The following is a 12,315-nucleotide window of genomic DNA, read 5'->3' as shown; positions in this document are numbered from 1 at the left end:
GGGAGAAACTACAAAGAAAAACAAGTACTCCCTTCTTTTTGTTTTCTGGTGGTCCTGTGGGACTCCCAATGGACAACAAAATGGAATGTATTTCTAAATTTGGCCCTGGACGGTTCTTCTAGCCCCCCACAAGGACTAGTTGGGGGGTGGTCACTTTATCTGTACCCTGCCGAGGTATCCTTTTTAAAAAACGTTTCAGGGGTCCAAGTTTCCGAGTTCTGTAACGGATGTCACAACATATCTTTTCAGGCAGTCAGGACATTTGCTTTGAAAAACCTCCTCAGATAGCTTTAAATTCTCAAAAACTATTGGAAGGAATTACACTAAATGACAATAACAGCGCTTTCTGGGTAAATATCTACCTTTCTGCCATATTTGGTGTAGTTCCTTTAGTCAGTTTTCTTTGTAGCACTGTTCCAAAATCCCTATGGATGAGAAAATAGTGTTTTGTCCCCCACCCCCTTTTTGTTGTGCCCACCCCCTTGGCAAATCACCCTGAATCCCTACAGAAAGGAGCTAAGGGTATTGAACTTTTAAAAAAACAATTCAAACATTCATCAAGCTACACCAAAGTAATTAGCAAAAGAAAAATGTTCATCTTATGTAAATTCTGACCTAACTATAACTACACAGTGGTGACCGCTATTTTCATCCAACAAGATTGCCCTTTGAAAGATCACATAAATGATGGGGTCATTGTTAAGGACATTATTTTCTTTAATGTTACATTATTTTTTATGTGATCCAAACAGATATATAATGTTGTTGCCTTTGATATATGAATGTCTAATTTCATACACACAGCTAAAGAATTGAATTATTCTACCTCCTTGGATTTATGATATTTTTCAGCAAGGAAAGTAATGTGGGGGCTGTCATAGGAAATAGCAAGGCAATGTTGCAATATATCACGGCTACATTAAGGCGCTCTCTATGAAATGGTGACCCCTTTCAATTTACATTTGCAGGGTTGTATCTATCAAGTGCAGCTAATGTGTCAAGCAGATATTATCTAGAGATTACTCCTGCAGGCTGGACTTTTTCAATTTGGTCAGTGATCTACATTTGGAATGGACTCTGGCTTATTTATGCTCTCACTACACTCTGCAGAAGGTAAGAAAGAGTGAGAAGGACAGGTGGTAAACACTGCAGCTGCACATGACCATATGATTCATGAGGGAATCTGATATGTCTTTTTTTCAAACCATAATTCTGAGTAAATTGTGGCATCTCTAGAAGTGATTGTAGAGAATGATTTAGGTGGGTATATAACCCCTATATGAGTGCACATGTGCTTATATCACTTAGAATCACACATACATAGAAAGCCATACTTAAACATTTTAAGCAAATATGTATGCTTACATATTGACTCAAAGAACTCTTGCTTTGCAGTGAAGGGTACCTGGATATATTAGTGTGTGTGGTAAGGTGAAATGCTTGTCTTTTTTTGTAAGTTGCCATCTGGTAAAGGGCTACATTCAACAGCTCTGGTGGTAGGATCCAAGTAGGGGGAAGAACAAATAGAGCTGGCAGGCAGGCCCCATCCGGTCCACGACACACTAGTGCAGTGGACTGTTAAATGCAATTCATGTGTCTGTGTATGTGCGTTTGGATTTGGTGTTTCAGAGAGAACAATTTTGGTGTATATTTATGTATATGGTGCATTGATCCATTCATGGTTTGCCCTCTCTTCAGTCTGTGAAAAGAATTTACAGCTGTGTTCCTTACTGCAGTTTGCGGTCAGCAATTGCTCAACAGGTTGTACAAAAATTTTTTGTATTGTATCATAGCTGCCGCTTCATCATCCTCATGAGGTGCCACAGCTCAATGCTAGACAGATAGCATATTTCACCATGGGCTTAGTTGGAATAGGGTAGTCATGGGTGGGACACATTTTAGTTTTATGAGTAAATGGCTAGAGTGGTACTCTTGTCATAGCAGCAGAGAGTGGAAGAATAGGGCTTGAAATTATTTTTGCCTTTGATGTTTCCGGGCCGCATTCCAGATCACTGTTTTTCATCCACTGTGCCACTCTAGACAAACACCAGCTATTTGCTAATCAAACTTGGTCTTATTCTTATAGGAATAGTCCAGTCAGAAATGCCAGCCCTGAACCTATGGAGACAGGAACATAAGCACCCCCAAACATTACCTTATTATCTTAGGTCCCTTTGTCTAGGCCTGTGATGGCTGTAAAGTGATTTAGAGACAGAACCCGTGCAACTTATGTTACTTTGTTATGTTGACTATTTGCCCAGGTCCCTATGGAACTCACTTGTCAGCAACAAGTGACCAGCCTAAACCATTCAAAGGATAAAAGAAGTCACACTCTGAAATAGACCTTAATAGAATAGTGGTCCTTACATCATTGCTGGTAGTTCCTCAAAAAACATATATTGCCTGATTACAACTTTGGCGGATTGAATAATCCATCACAAACATGATGGATATCCCGCTTGCCGTTTTACAAGTTTCATAGGATTTAATGGAACTTGTAAAATAGCGGGTGGGACATCCGTCACGTTATTGACAGACTATACCATCCACTAAGGTTGTAGTGAGGCCCATTCTCTGTTCTAAAAATTGAGACCCAAAGACAACCTTTTTCATCGTAGGAGTTTTAAACTGTGGCTCTACACTTTCTTTATACTTGCCTTAGGATTAATTGATCCAATGGAACGTTATTCTGACTGCCACCAAGAGTTGTAAGGCTTATTGTGGGCTTTACCATCATACAATAGAAACATAAAAATATGTGCACAGGGATGATCTTTTGTCTGTCAAATAAACTCCCACAAACCTACCTAATTTGCAAAGTGCCCAAACCTTTTCTTTATTGATATAAATCACAACTAAATTCAACAAACCATACCAACTAAATCGGAGTTTGACTATCCAAATACAATAATAAACTTGCCCTTTTTAAGGGAGACACTATAACATTAATTTCCCAATTCAAAGAGTTATTATACTTTAGAACAACAAACTTAAAAGCACTCTACAAAAAGACCTTACTGCTGGACAAATGCAAACAACATGCTGTAAATCCTGACTACCACAGGAACAGGGAGGGCAAATACATGAGTCATAAGGATGATCTGGCCATTTCCCTGTTAACGCTCTCAGCTGGGGTGCATTATATGAGTCTGATCTACCCAATTTCAAATTTGAGCAGTGGTCACTGTCCAACTTGAAAACTCACTAGAGCAATTGCCCTTTCCAAAGTCAGCCTCAGGTGTCACAAACACCAATATTGTTTGAATTGAAGCGACGATTGTAGTGTATAATGCAATCTTCTATATAAAGGAGACATAATGACTACCATTGGATAAAAGTTTTAATTTTAAAATTTCAAAGGCAGCTTCAATGACCCTTCAGAAGCATGAATCTATCCAGAACCCCAATGACTGCCAGCTGCTACTGCCAGAACTAAAGTGATTGAAAAAAACAAATTCAAGACACAATCCTTCAGTCGGTTTGAAAGGTCCCAATGTGCAAAACCTGTGCAAAAGCTTGCCTTCATATCTTTCGGAAAGGGCCAGGTAATGAATGGTCTATATTCAAGGACATAAGCTAATGTGACCTGGATTCTGGTGTTAATACATTTCCACAATGTGCTTTAAAATGCCTTCTCCTAAGAGACTTAAATACATTTAAGGTTCCTGCTTGAGTCCATGCTTTATTCCCATGCTAGTGGAAATGCTTCTTTTAAATTAGGACAGAAGAAAAAAATCTACCTAGTATCAGTTTGACAACATCCACCTTTTCCTGATGCAGTGCACAGTTATAACTAATGCATTTTCTCTTGTCCCAAAAGCATATGATCTTACTCTTTCGAGACATTGATTTTCAAGAAATGATTTGCGCAAAATGGTTCTATTCTCTTAAGTCTTGTTGTGAAATGTGAAAGGACAGACCTTTAAATTTGGTGGAAATTGTTTCAGATGTGCACATTTTTCAGCATGTAGGTACAATGGCAACAAGAGAAGGGCTAAAAGACACCCCTTATTTGAACTCATTCAGAGTTTTATAATTGTTGAGAATCCTCTGCCTTGCACTATGTAGAAGAACGTAATGCAGTAATTATATGGAAGAGGTTGGGGAAATGGTCAATACCGATATCTCCCGCTGGGGATGGGCAAAATATTCAGTTCCACCCACAAAATTGGTGGAATTTTATAACTTTTGTAGTGCCGAATTTTTGAAAATTTCCTCTTGACAGCTTTTTCTTGTGCGCGACTCCAGAAAGGTAAGTTTGTGAGAGCAAGCAAGATTTGACATCCCCTTTTAATGATTCCCAGATGCTAGTAGATCATCCAGCAAGATTTTTCTAACACGGTCAGTCACAACCGTTCGTCTCAGAAGGATGCTGCTTGAGGAGAAAATCAACTCGAGCCATAACAAAATCAACTCCAGTAACTGAGCACTGTGTGGTTCTGTTTGCGCTGAATTTTCAGCGCATAACATTCTACTACCACTAAATCACAGCACGGGCAGTGGGACATGCCAATTTCCGCCCGTTGGCAGAACTCTGTGGATCTTGTGAAATTTTTATGTAAGTCTGCAGAAATCCACTGAGTCAAATTCCATGAGTTGTAGCCACCCCTATTTATGATGAGCTGTTAGGGGAGAGATAAATACAGAACCCTGAGATGCATTCAACTTTATGGGGTGCCCATCTGAGGTGTCTGGCCTATTTGGTGCATACATCTCAAAGATATAATTATTCCTTACTTGATTAGGGATAGCCATAACAGCAATATTGAATTTTGCCCCACGAGCTATAATTTGACAAAACTGTCTTGAGTTTTTTTCTGAGGTCAGTACAATTCATGTAGTTCCACTTCAGCTCTGCCTTTGTTGCTTCGACTACCTTTCGATGTCTGGCATGCAGTTTTTGTATCAACTTGGAGTGACTCATTGAATGCTACTTAAACTGCTTATGAATCAGTCTGTTTATATCAGCAAACATTTTAAAGACTTGCAAGACTTTTTGTTACCTTTTTTAGCCTTCAGCGTGTTATAATTGTGTCCCCCTATCGACATCTTATTTTGTATGAAGGGTTCGGTCTCAAAGAACAAATTGTCATCAGCTAAAGAAACAAAGTCGGTGCAAGAAGTTAGCATTTCATTAAAAGAAACTGTTTTAAAAGGATTGCAATGCAAGACTTTTGAGTGTCAACCTTGCCCTGACCCAAATACCGTATTGAGGACATTTCAAGAGGAAGATATAAACTGAGCTGCAAAATCGAATGATCACTATGAATTCAGTCTGATAACTGAACCACAGAAATTACATCAAACGTTTCGTAAGTATAGTTTAAGTAACCTGTTATGGAAGAATCACTGATTTCTTTTGTTGGAGGGTCTGGGGGGCCAGGTCATGCATTAAGCACAGGGTAGCAGCCACCCCCACTGTGCATGGCCTTCTGTCTTTCGGTGCAAGGTTAGCAGAAGGGTCTAGTCTCCCGGCCCAGTGCCCTACCCTCCCTGGGTAGCTGACTTCACTTGTGCAAAGCCGTGCATTGTGGTGGGTTAGCCTCGGGGCTCCAAGCCCGCCATGTGTGGACAACTAGGGCACTAAACACTTTGTTCCCCTTTTTATAGGATTTGTGAATCATGTGATGCATCTGGAAATCCCAAGGCCCAGTACTATCCGCAGGACCCAGGGAGGACTCAAATACACTAATCCCACATTTAAAATAATTACTCTTATAATCATTTTTTTGCCAGGGTGGATCTCTTCAGGGCCACCCTATCTGGCCTTTGGGGCCAAGGTAGATACACCCTATCCCCTGATCCCTTGATGCCCTGATGCCCTTTTTCATTTTCATTTTTCCAACACAGTCCTTTGTACACTGTGTTGGAAAAAGAGACCTGCAGCAGGTCCGTAATGGCCAGCTAAACTGAACATAGTGGATTCATAAACCTGTTGCCAAATTCAGAAATCTGCAATGGAATACAGGAGAAAGATCTCCCTAGTGCAGTGGATTGCCTTTACTGTATTTTTTAGGATGGAATTTACAAATCCTCCATGGTTCCAAAAGGTGTGCGAAAGTAATTATGCAAACACGCAAAATTACACAAAATTACATGTAATTATGCAAAATTCACATCCGTCATATTGAGTTTTATTTTAATGCATTCTCCCATCAATTTTTGGCAGAAGGATACATTGAAAGGAGATGAGCGAGCCCACCAACTAATTTTCCTGTGCATTCGCTGTCAATTTGTACCGCAAGTGGCTCAAACTTACTTGAAATCATACAATGGCATTTCGGTCTAGTGGATTCACAAATCTGTGGAGGATCTGCAATCTAACAGTCTAGATATCTCTAAGAGCTAACTTCTGTCTTACAACTAACGTACCTTCTTAAAAGCTAAATTTGCAAAAATTATGAATGACTTTACAAGCTAAGGCACTTCCTTGAGCAAGTTGTACTTTCTAGCCAAATGTGGTACCATTCCAGTCTGCAGTTTTATTATGTATCAAGAATTAAAATGCGAAATTACACCTTTGGGAATCCCCTTTTTCTTGGCACTCAATTAATAGACCTGCATGAACCATGTCATGAAGAACCCAAAGCAAATGCACTTTAAAAAAAAAAGCTTTGTGTGCATTCATCGAATGACATCAAAGTTATTAAGAAAAGAAAATAGGCCTTTTCACTAGGAAATCGGTCTCGACCATACCTACAGAGGCAGTGTTAGCTTCTCTGTAAAGATGGTAGTTCTGCTTCTGTAATACAGAAACGCTCGCTGCTTCTGTAGCAATATATATTTTAAAATATTTACAACCACATATTGTACCTCAGTAAGTACTGCAGTACCAGCCTAATACAGAAATCTCAAGTTGCACCATTGACAGTCACATGCCATGGCGACACCTTCAGTCAGTCCTTTATTTAAGTGCATAAGCAAGTCATTCTCCATTACGTGCAATTGTAACTCTATCTGGGTGGAGTCATACATCTAATACACACAGGTATGCCTCTGAAGAAGAAATACTCCATATACTGTAATTGTCATTTTAATCGTAAATGTATTTACATAGCGCTTATGACCCCTGGCATTTTGAATTCTTTGTGGTCTTCTCATAGTTTACAAAGCTGATGCATGATACAAACTATTAGCATAGTCCAGTTTTGATAAGACAAGAGAAATGGTAACTTGGACCTTGTTGTAGTGTCCTGCTGGGTACGTAACTGTTTCAGACCCTTCCTGGGAGCTAGTCTTACACCCACCTCACACCCATCCAACACAGATATCACAAATAACGTTACTCTTGCTAATATAAGGGGCTGGGCGCAGGATCCCTGGGCCAATTCAGTGCTATTAGAAGCAGTGTCTGTGTCGTTATTTCTATAGCATTTGGGCCTAGGGCCCACAACACAACATTGGCCGCATGGAGATCTTACCCCACACGTGCAATGCTGGGAGCACAGCCTCTTGTCATGGCGGAGGCATAAAAGGACCAGAGCACCTCAACCCCATTTTGGGCATGCATGTCACTGAAACAGACACAGACAACATGACACCCTGTGATTAGGTGAGGGGAAGGCATAATTTGCCAGCCGCTGGCTGCAAACATCTAGAAGTCCCTGAGGTGAGACATCACTGCGCAAGGCCCAGAGTGCAGTCTTCGCCCTCCAGAGAAGCCCCAATGCACCCATACATGGGGTCCCACCAGGAGAGAGAGGCCTGTGTGACTAAGCCGAGTAGAAGTCTCCGGGCCTCAACCAGCTCACAAAGGGCAGCAGGACAGAATTGCACCGATCTCCCCACTAGACTCAAATTCCTGCAGCGCTGGTTACAGCTTCCAGTGACGGGTGAGGATAACTCTGCGTGCCGACTAGCAGCAGTCTGCCACCAAGGCACAGTAAAGCGGTACCACTCGTATCTGTAGCAGGAGAAGGTGAGGTCAGCATATCCGGAGGAGTATGGGATGGCACGGAGAGAGGCATGTGCCCCCTGGTGCCCATCTGCTGGTACCACAGGTAGAAGAGACTGTTTGCCTCATAATGTCCTGCCTGTCGTGTGTCCACAAAGGAAAGCAAATTGAGACCACCGCAGCCAGACGAGATCTCCTGCAGAGACCCTGCTGCTAGAAAAACAAAAGCCGTTTGTGGGAGACAATAAGGCTGCACGAGAAGTGGGGGGAAGCCAGCGTGAGCAGCGCACAGCCCCCCCCCCCCCCCCTAATTTGAAGCTTTCGAAGACAGCCGTCAAACCCGTTACAGGCACAAGGAGCACTGCGCACCCCCCTCGAGGCAGGCTGCCGCCAGCAAAAGGAGACCCTTTCTTCCCACAGCAATCCTATTTTGCACCCTGACTAATTTGGCCAGGAGAAGAAAAAATATGAAAGGGGCTCAGCTATCAACTTCATAGCCAAGAACAAAGCCCGCAAGAAGTTGCAAATGATTCTGGCTGACTTTGGATGTCTCTGCATTCTGAAAGATTTTTACCCCCATGAACCCAAGCACAAGAAGAAGATGAACAGAGGCTTCCCAGCGGCACTCACCTTCTATCTCATCAAACATATATATTTCTTAGGACGCTTCAGAAGACGTGCTGAGGGTGAGTGGACTGCTGCAGACCAGGTTAAAGAAAATTAACCTAGCAGCAGGCGAAAGACAGCCCTGTAGGGAAAAAAATAGACTGAGCAAGGATCAAGGAGGCTGATTTCCTGCTGGGGTTCCTCACAACGCTGCTGCTGATGCCAGGGAGAAGAAGACGGGTGCTTCTCCCAATTGGAGAAGGAAAGGTCTGTCTGCCATCTGCCTCCCTTGGCACATGTACAGCACCACCAGTGCTCCTCAGCAACAAGAGTGAAGGAGAGGCCCATCATGACCTTAATGCAAAGAGGAGATTGTCTGTACACCCCACAGCAGACCATAGACTGTTCTGGAAGTGCCGCATACTGCCTAAAGATCCTGTCTAAACCTAGTGAAGTTTTTGGGCGAACTCCGCACTCCAAGTGGAGCGTGGAGTGCCAAAAACTCCATTAGCTCTCCCAACGGAGCAGAGCTCACCACCCACCCCTAGTTATATCGGTTGAAAAGGGAGTGATATGTTTTCCTAAACACCAGCTTGCCCTAAAAAAACAAGCTGATTTGTAAGCTTTGGTAGTTCCCAGAGCCAAGGATTCGTTAATGTGCTCAGAAGCTTCTGGCGAAATGAAAGGGGCAGATTGGGGAAACATGTTATCTTCCAAGATGAGTGAACAAGAGAGTTGTCCATTATTAGATTGTGAGGACGGCCTGGTGGATTCAAGAGGAGTTCAGGAAAGGAGGGTAGAAGAACTGGAGAGTCCATAGTTAATTCTAGAAGGGGAGGGTACCGCACTTGTGATTGCCAGAAGGGAGCCACCAAGACAAGAGTTGCTTGTTGGCTTCAGATCTGAGCTAGAACCCTGTTTAGCATGAGGAAAGGAGGAAAAGCGTATTTCAAGGATGGAGAATAGACACTGAGCGAAGGAAAGTCGGTGAGGACCGCTACATTAAAGCAAGCGGCAGTGTTGAAGAAGGTGCTGCATGATGATGACTAACAGAAACACTGGAAAGAACCTGGAACACAAACAAGCATCTCAGGCTGACAGAAAATGGTGACCGCAGCCCAAGATGCATCAGAGCATGAGGGAGACAGTGCATGTGAGTAATTTGGCAACATGCCAGCTCTTGAACGGAAACAGCAGGAAGTAAGGAAAGCAATATTTACTTCAGTAACTACAGTTTATAAACAGAATAATAATAATTAAACATGTAAACATGCAATAAAGCTCTATAAGATTAATGATATTACTTATCTTGACTGCAAGCAGCAAGAAAAGAGAACGTTCGCAGTCAAGTTAAGTATTATAGGAGTTGCTAGATTCTATTAGTTCTTTATATGTAGTACTGCTTTTATCCCATTGGCTGAGTTTCGGGATTTGTAGTTTTTTATTTTTATCTTGACTGCTGTTGTTAAAATGAAGCAAGATTAGAAAGCATTATATGAGCCGCCGGTCTTGCAATAAGTAAAATTGATGGTGTTGTTTGGCTCTGTCTTTGTCCTGCTGCACACAGATCAGCATTGCTTTAGCCTTTCTGGTAAGAGTTGTAGCATGTTGTTGGCACAAACAAAAAAAAAGCACTGTCTACGTTATAGTGTGCAGGAGAGCTACTGCTTTCTGTCTTACCCAGTGCCTAAAGCCCCAGTCTATTGCTAACTCTTTGCTGCCAAAATTAGCATTTGAGTTTGTGGCTACTGACTTCCCCACTTGCAAGTGGTTAGCGATCAGCTCTCAGTACTTTAAAATAAAGATTTTACTTGGATTTTACTTTTTCCTGCTTTGGGTGTTCATCATACAGATGTAGTTAAATGATTTGCCTCTAAATTTATGCAAGCTGCTGTGAAGATCAGTGTATTTGCATAGCCTGAAATCAGTATGAACTGATATCAGTATGCAAATATAAAATTTCCTTCCATATCGGTGTGTTTTCCCCACAACCCACCTCTGAAACCAGTGTGTTCTACATGTCTTTATTTACATCGGAAGCAGAAGAGCAGTAAGTAAAGTTTATTTCCTACATTTCACAAATTGACGCACTGGACTGATATATGTCCACCATTTAGTAAACGGGAAGTCAGCTTTGCGTAAGTGTGATGAATTGCATTTGCCATCGGGAACCTTTTTTAAGATGTGATTCCTAAGTTGTTTACTTGACAGCATAAATGTAGTGCAGAAGGAATCTATTCTGGCATTGAGCACAGCTTCTTTTTAGGGTCGAGCCTGAGAATGCATGCACCTCGCTTGCAAGACTCTGTTGTGTTCAGTAAAGGGCTAGGAGCCGGCCTGTCGCTCACCATTTGTTTGTTTGCGTGGCACTCTTCATGACAGCCCCGTAATTCATCAAGGCACACCTGGCATCATCTCTGTGTATTGTGCAGGGATCAAGCACTAATTGATTTAACTTAATTATCGCCCGTCCGGTGATGTGACCGAGGTACTATTTTGTTCTTTTTACCTCCCAGTTCCCAGCAAACAGAAGGCTTGTGACTGGCGAAAACATACCCAGCAGCACAAACAAAATTGCAAAGTTTTATTTTTTAAAGCTAGCTTTCTTTTATTTTGTCAAGTTGTCTTTTCTTTTCTCACTTTCCACTAATGTTTTCTTTTTGCTTGTGGACACTGTTCTCAAAAGGTGACAATTAATTTGTTTGAAATATTGCAAAGCGATAGTGTTTTATTATTATGTGTAATCTCTGAAATGATGCTTCAACACATAATTATGCAGTGTACCCCAATCCACGCCACTCAAACCTGCACCACTACTATCCACCCCAATCAAACCCACATCAATCCACCCCACCTCAATCCAGTCTACTCCAATGCACCCTACTTAATTCCTCCAAAACCACCCCAATCTGATCTGCTCCAATCCAGTTTGCCCTCTCTAATTAAAAACTATCTGCACCACTCTAAAGCAATCTGCCCCACTCCAATCTAAAATAATATGCTCCACTCCAATCAAAAATAATATGCCCCACTCCAAACCAAAACAATCTGCCCCACTCCAATCCAAAACAATCTGCCCCACTCCAATCCAAAACAATAAGCCCCACTCCAATCCAAAATAATATGTTCCACTCCAATCAAAATTAATATACTTCACTCCAAACCAAAACAATCTGCCCCACTCCAATCTAAAACAATCTGCCCCAATCCAAAGCAGTCTTCCCCAGTGTAATCTGTTGCACTCCAACCCACAACAATCTACCCCACTCAGATCTTCCCCACTGCAATCCAAAACAATCTGCCCCACTCTAATGTGCCCCACTCAAACCTGCCCCACTTCAATCCAAAACAATCTGTCCCACTTGAAGCTGCCCCACTCTAATCAAAAAGTCCAACTCACTCCAATCTACCCCACTCCCAACCAATCAACCCAACACCAACCCAATCCACCCTAAAACAATCTGCTGACTCCAATCCAAAACAATCTGCCCCACTCCAACCCAAAACAATTTGCCCCACTCCAACACAATCTGCCCCACTTAAATCCAAAACAAGCCGCCTCACTCTAATCTATTTCAAACTGCCCCATTCCAACCTTCCCTACTCCAATCGGCTCCATCTCAATCCAGAACAAATTGCCCCACTCCAACCTGTCCCAAAACAATGCCAAACACCCCACTCCAATCCAAAACAATCTGTCCCACTCTAATCCAAACCACCTCACCTCACTCCAGTCCAACCCACTCCATCCCAATTCACTCCACTCCAATCCACCCTACTCCAAACCAGTCCACCCCACACCAATCCAGTCCACC

The 12,315-nt window shown here is 42.2% G+C and overlaps 1 protein-coding gene across 1 annotated transcript in view; it reads left to right on the top strand.

Moving 5' to 3' along the window:
- LOC138273417 (uncharacterized) overlaps nt 1-12,315 on the top strand; it is a 94,862-nt gene that overhangs the window by 20,478 nt on the left and 62,069 nt on the right. Inside the window, exon 2 of the mRNA XM_069218888.1 lies at nt 969-1,113. Coding sequence (XP_069074989.1) covers nt 969-1,113 — 145 coding nt within the window. The remainder of the gene's footprint in view (nt 1-968; nt 1,114-12,315) is intronic.

The sequence above is a fragment of the Pleurodeles waltl genome, chromosome 2_2 (assembly GCF_031143425.1).
Source record: "Pleurodeles waltl isolate 20211129_DDA chromosome 2_2, aPleWal1.hap1.20221129, whole genome shotgun sequence".
Classification (NCBI taxonomy): Eukaryota; Metazoa; Chordata; class Amphibia; order Caudata; family Salamandridae; genus Pleurodeles; species Pleurodeles waltl.
This window is presented reverse-complemented; position numbering and strand designations above follow the sequence as displayed.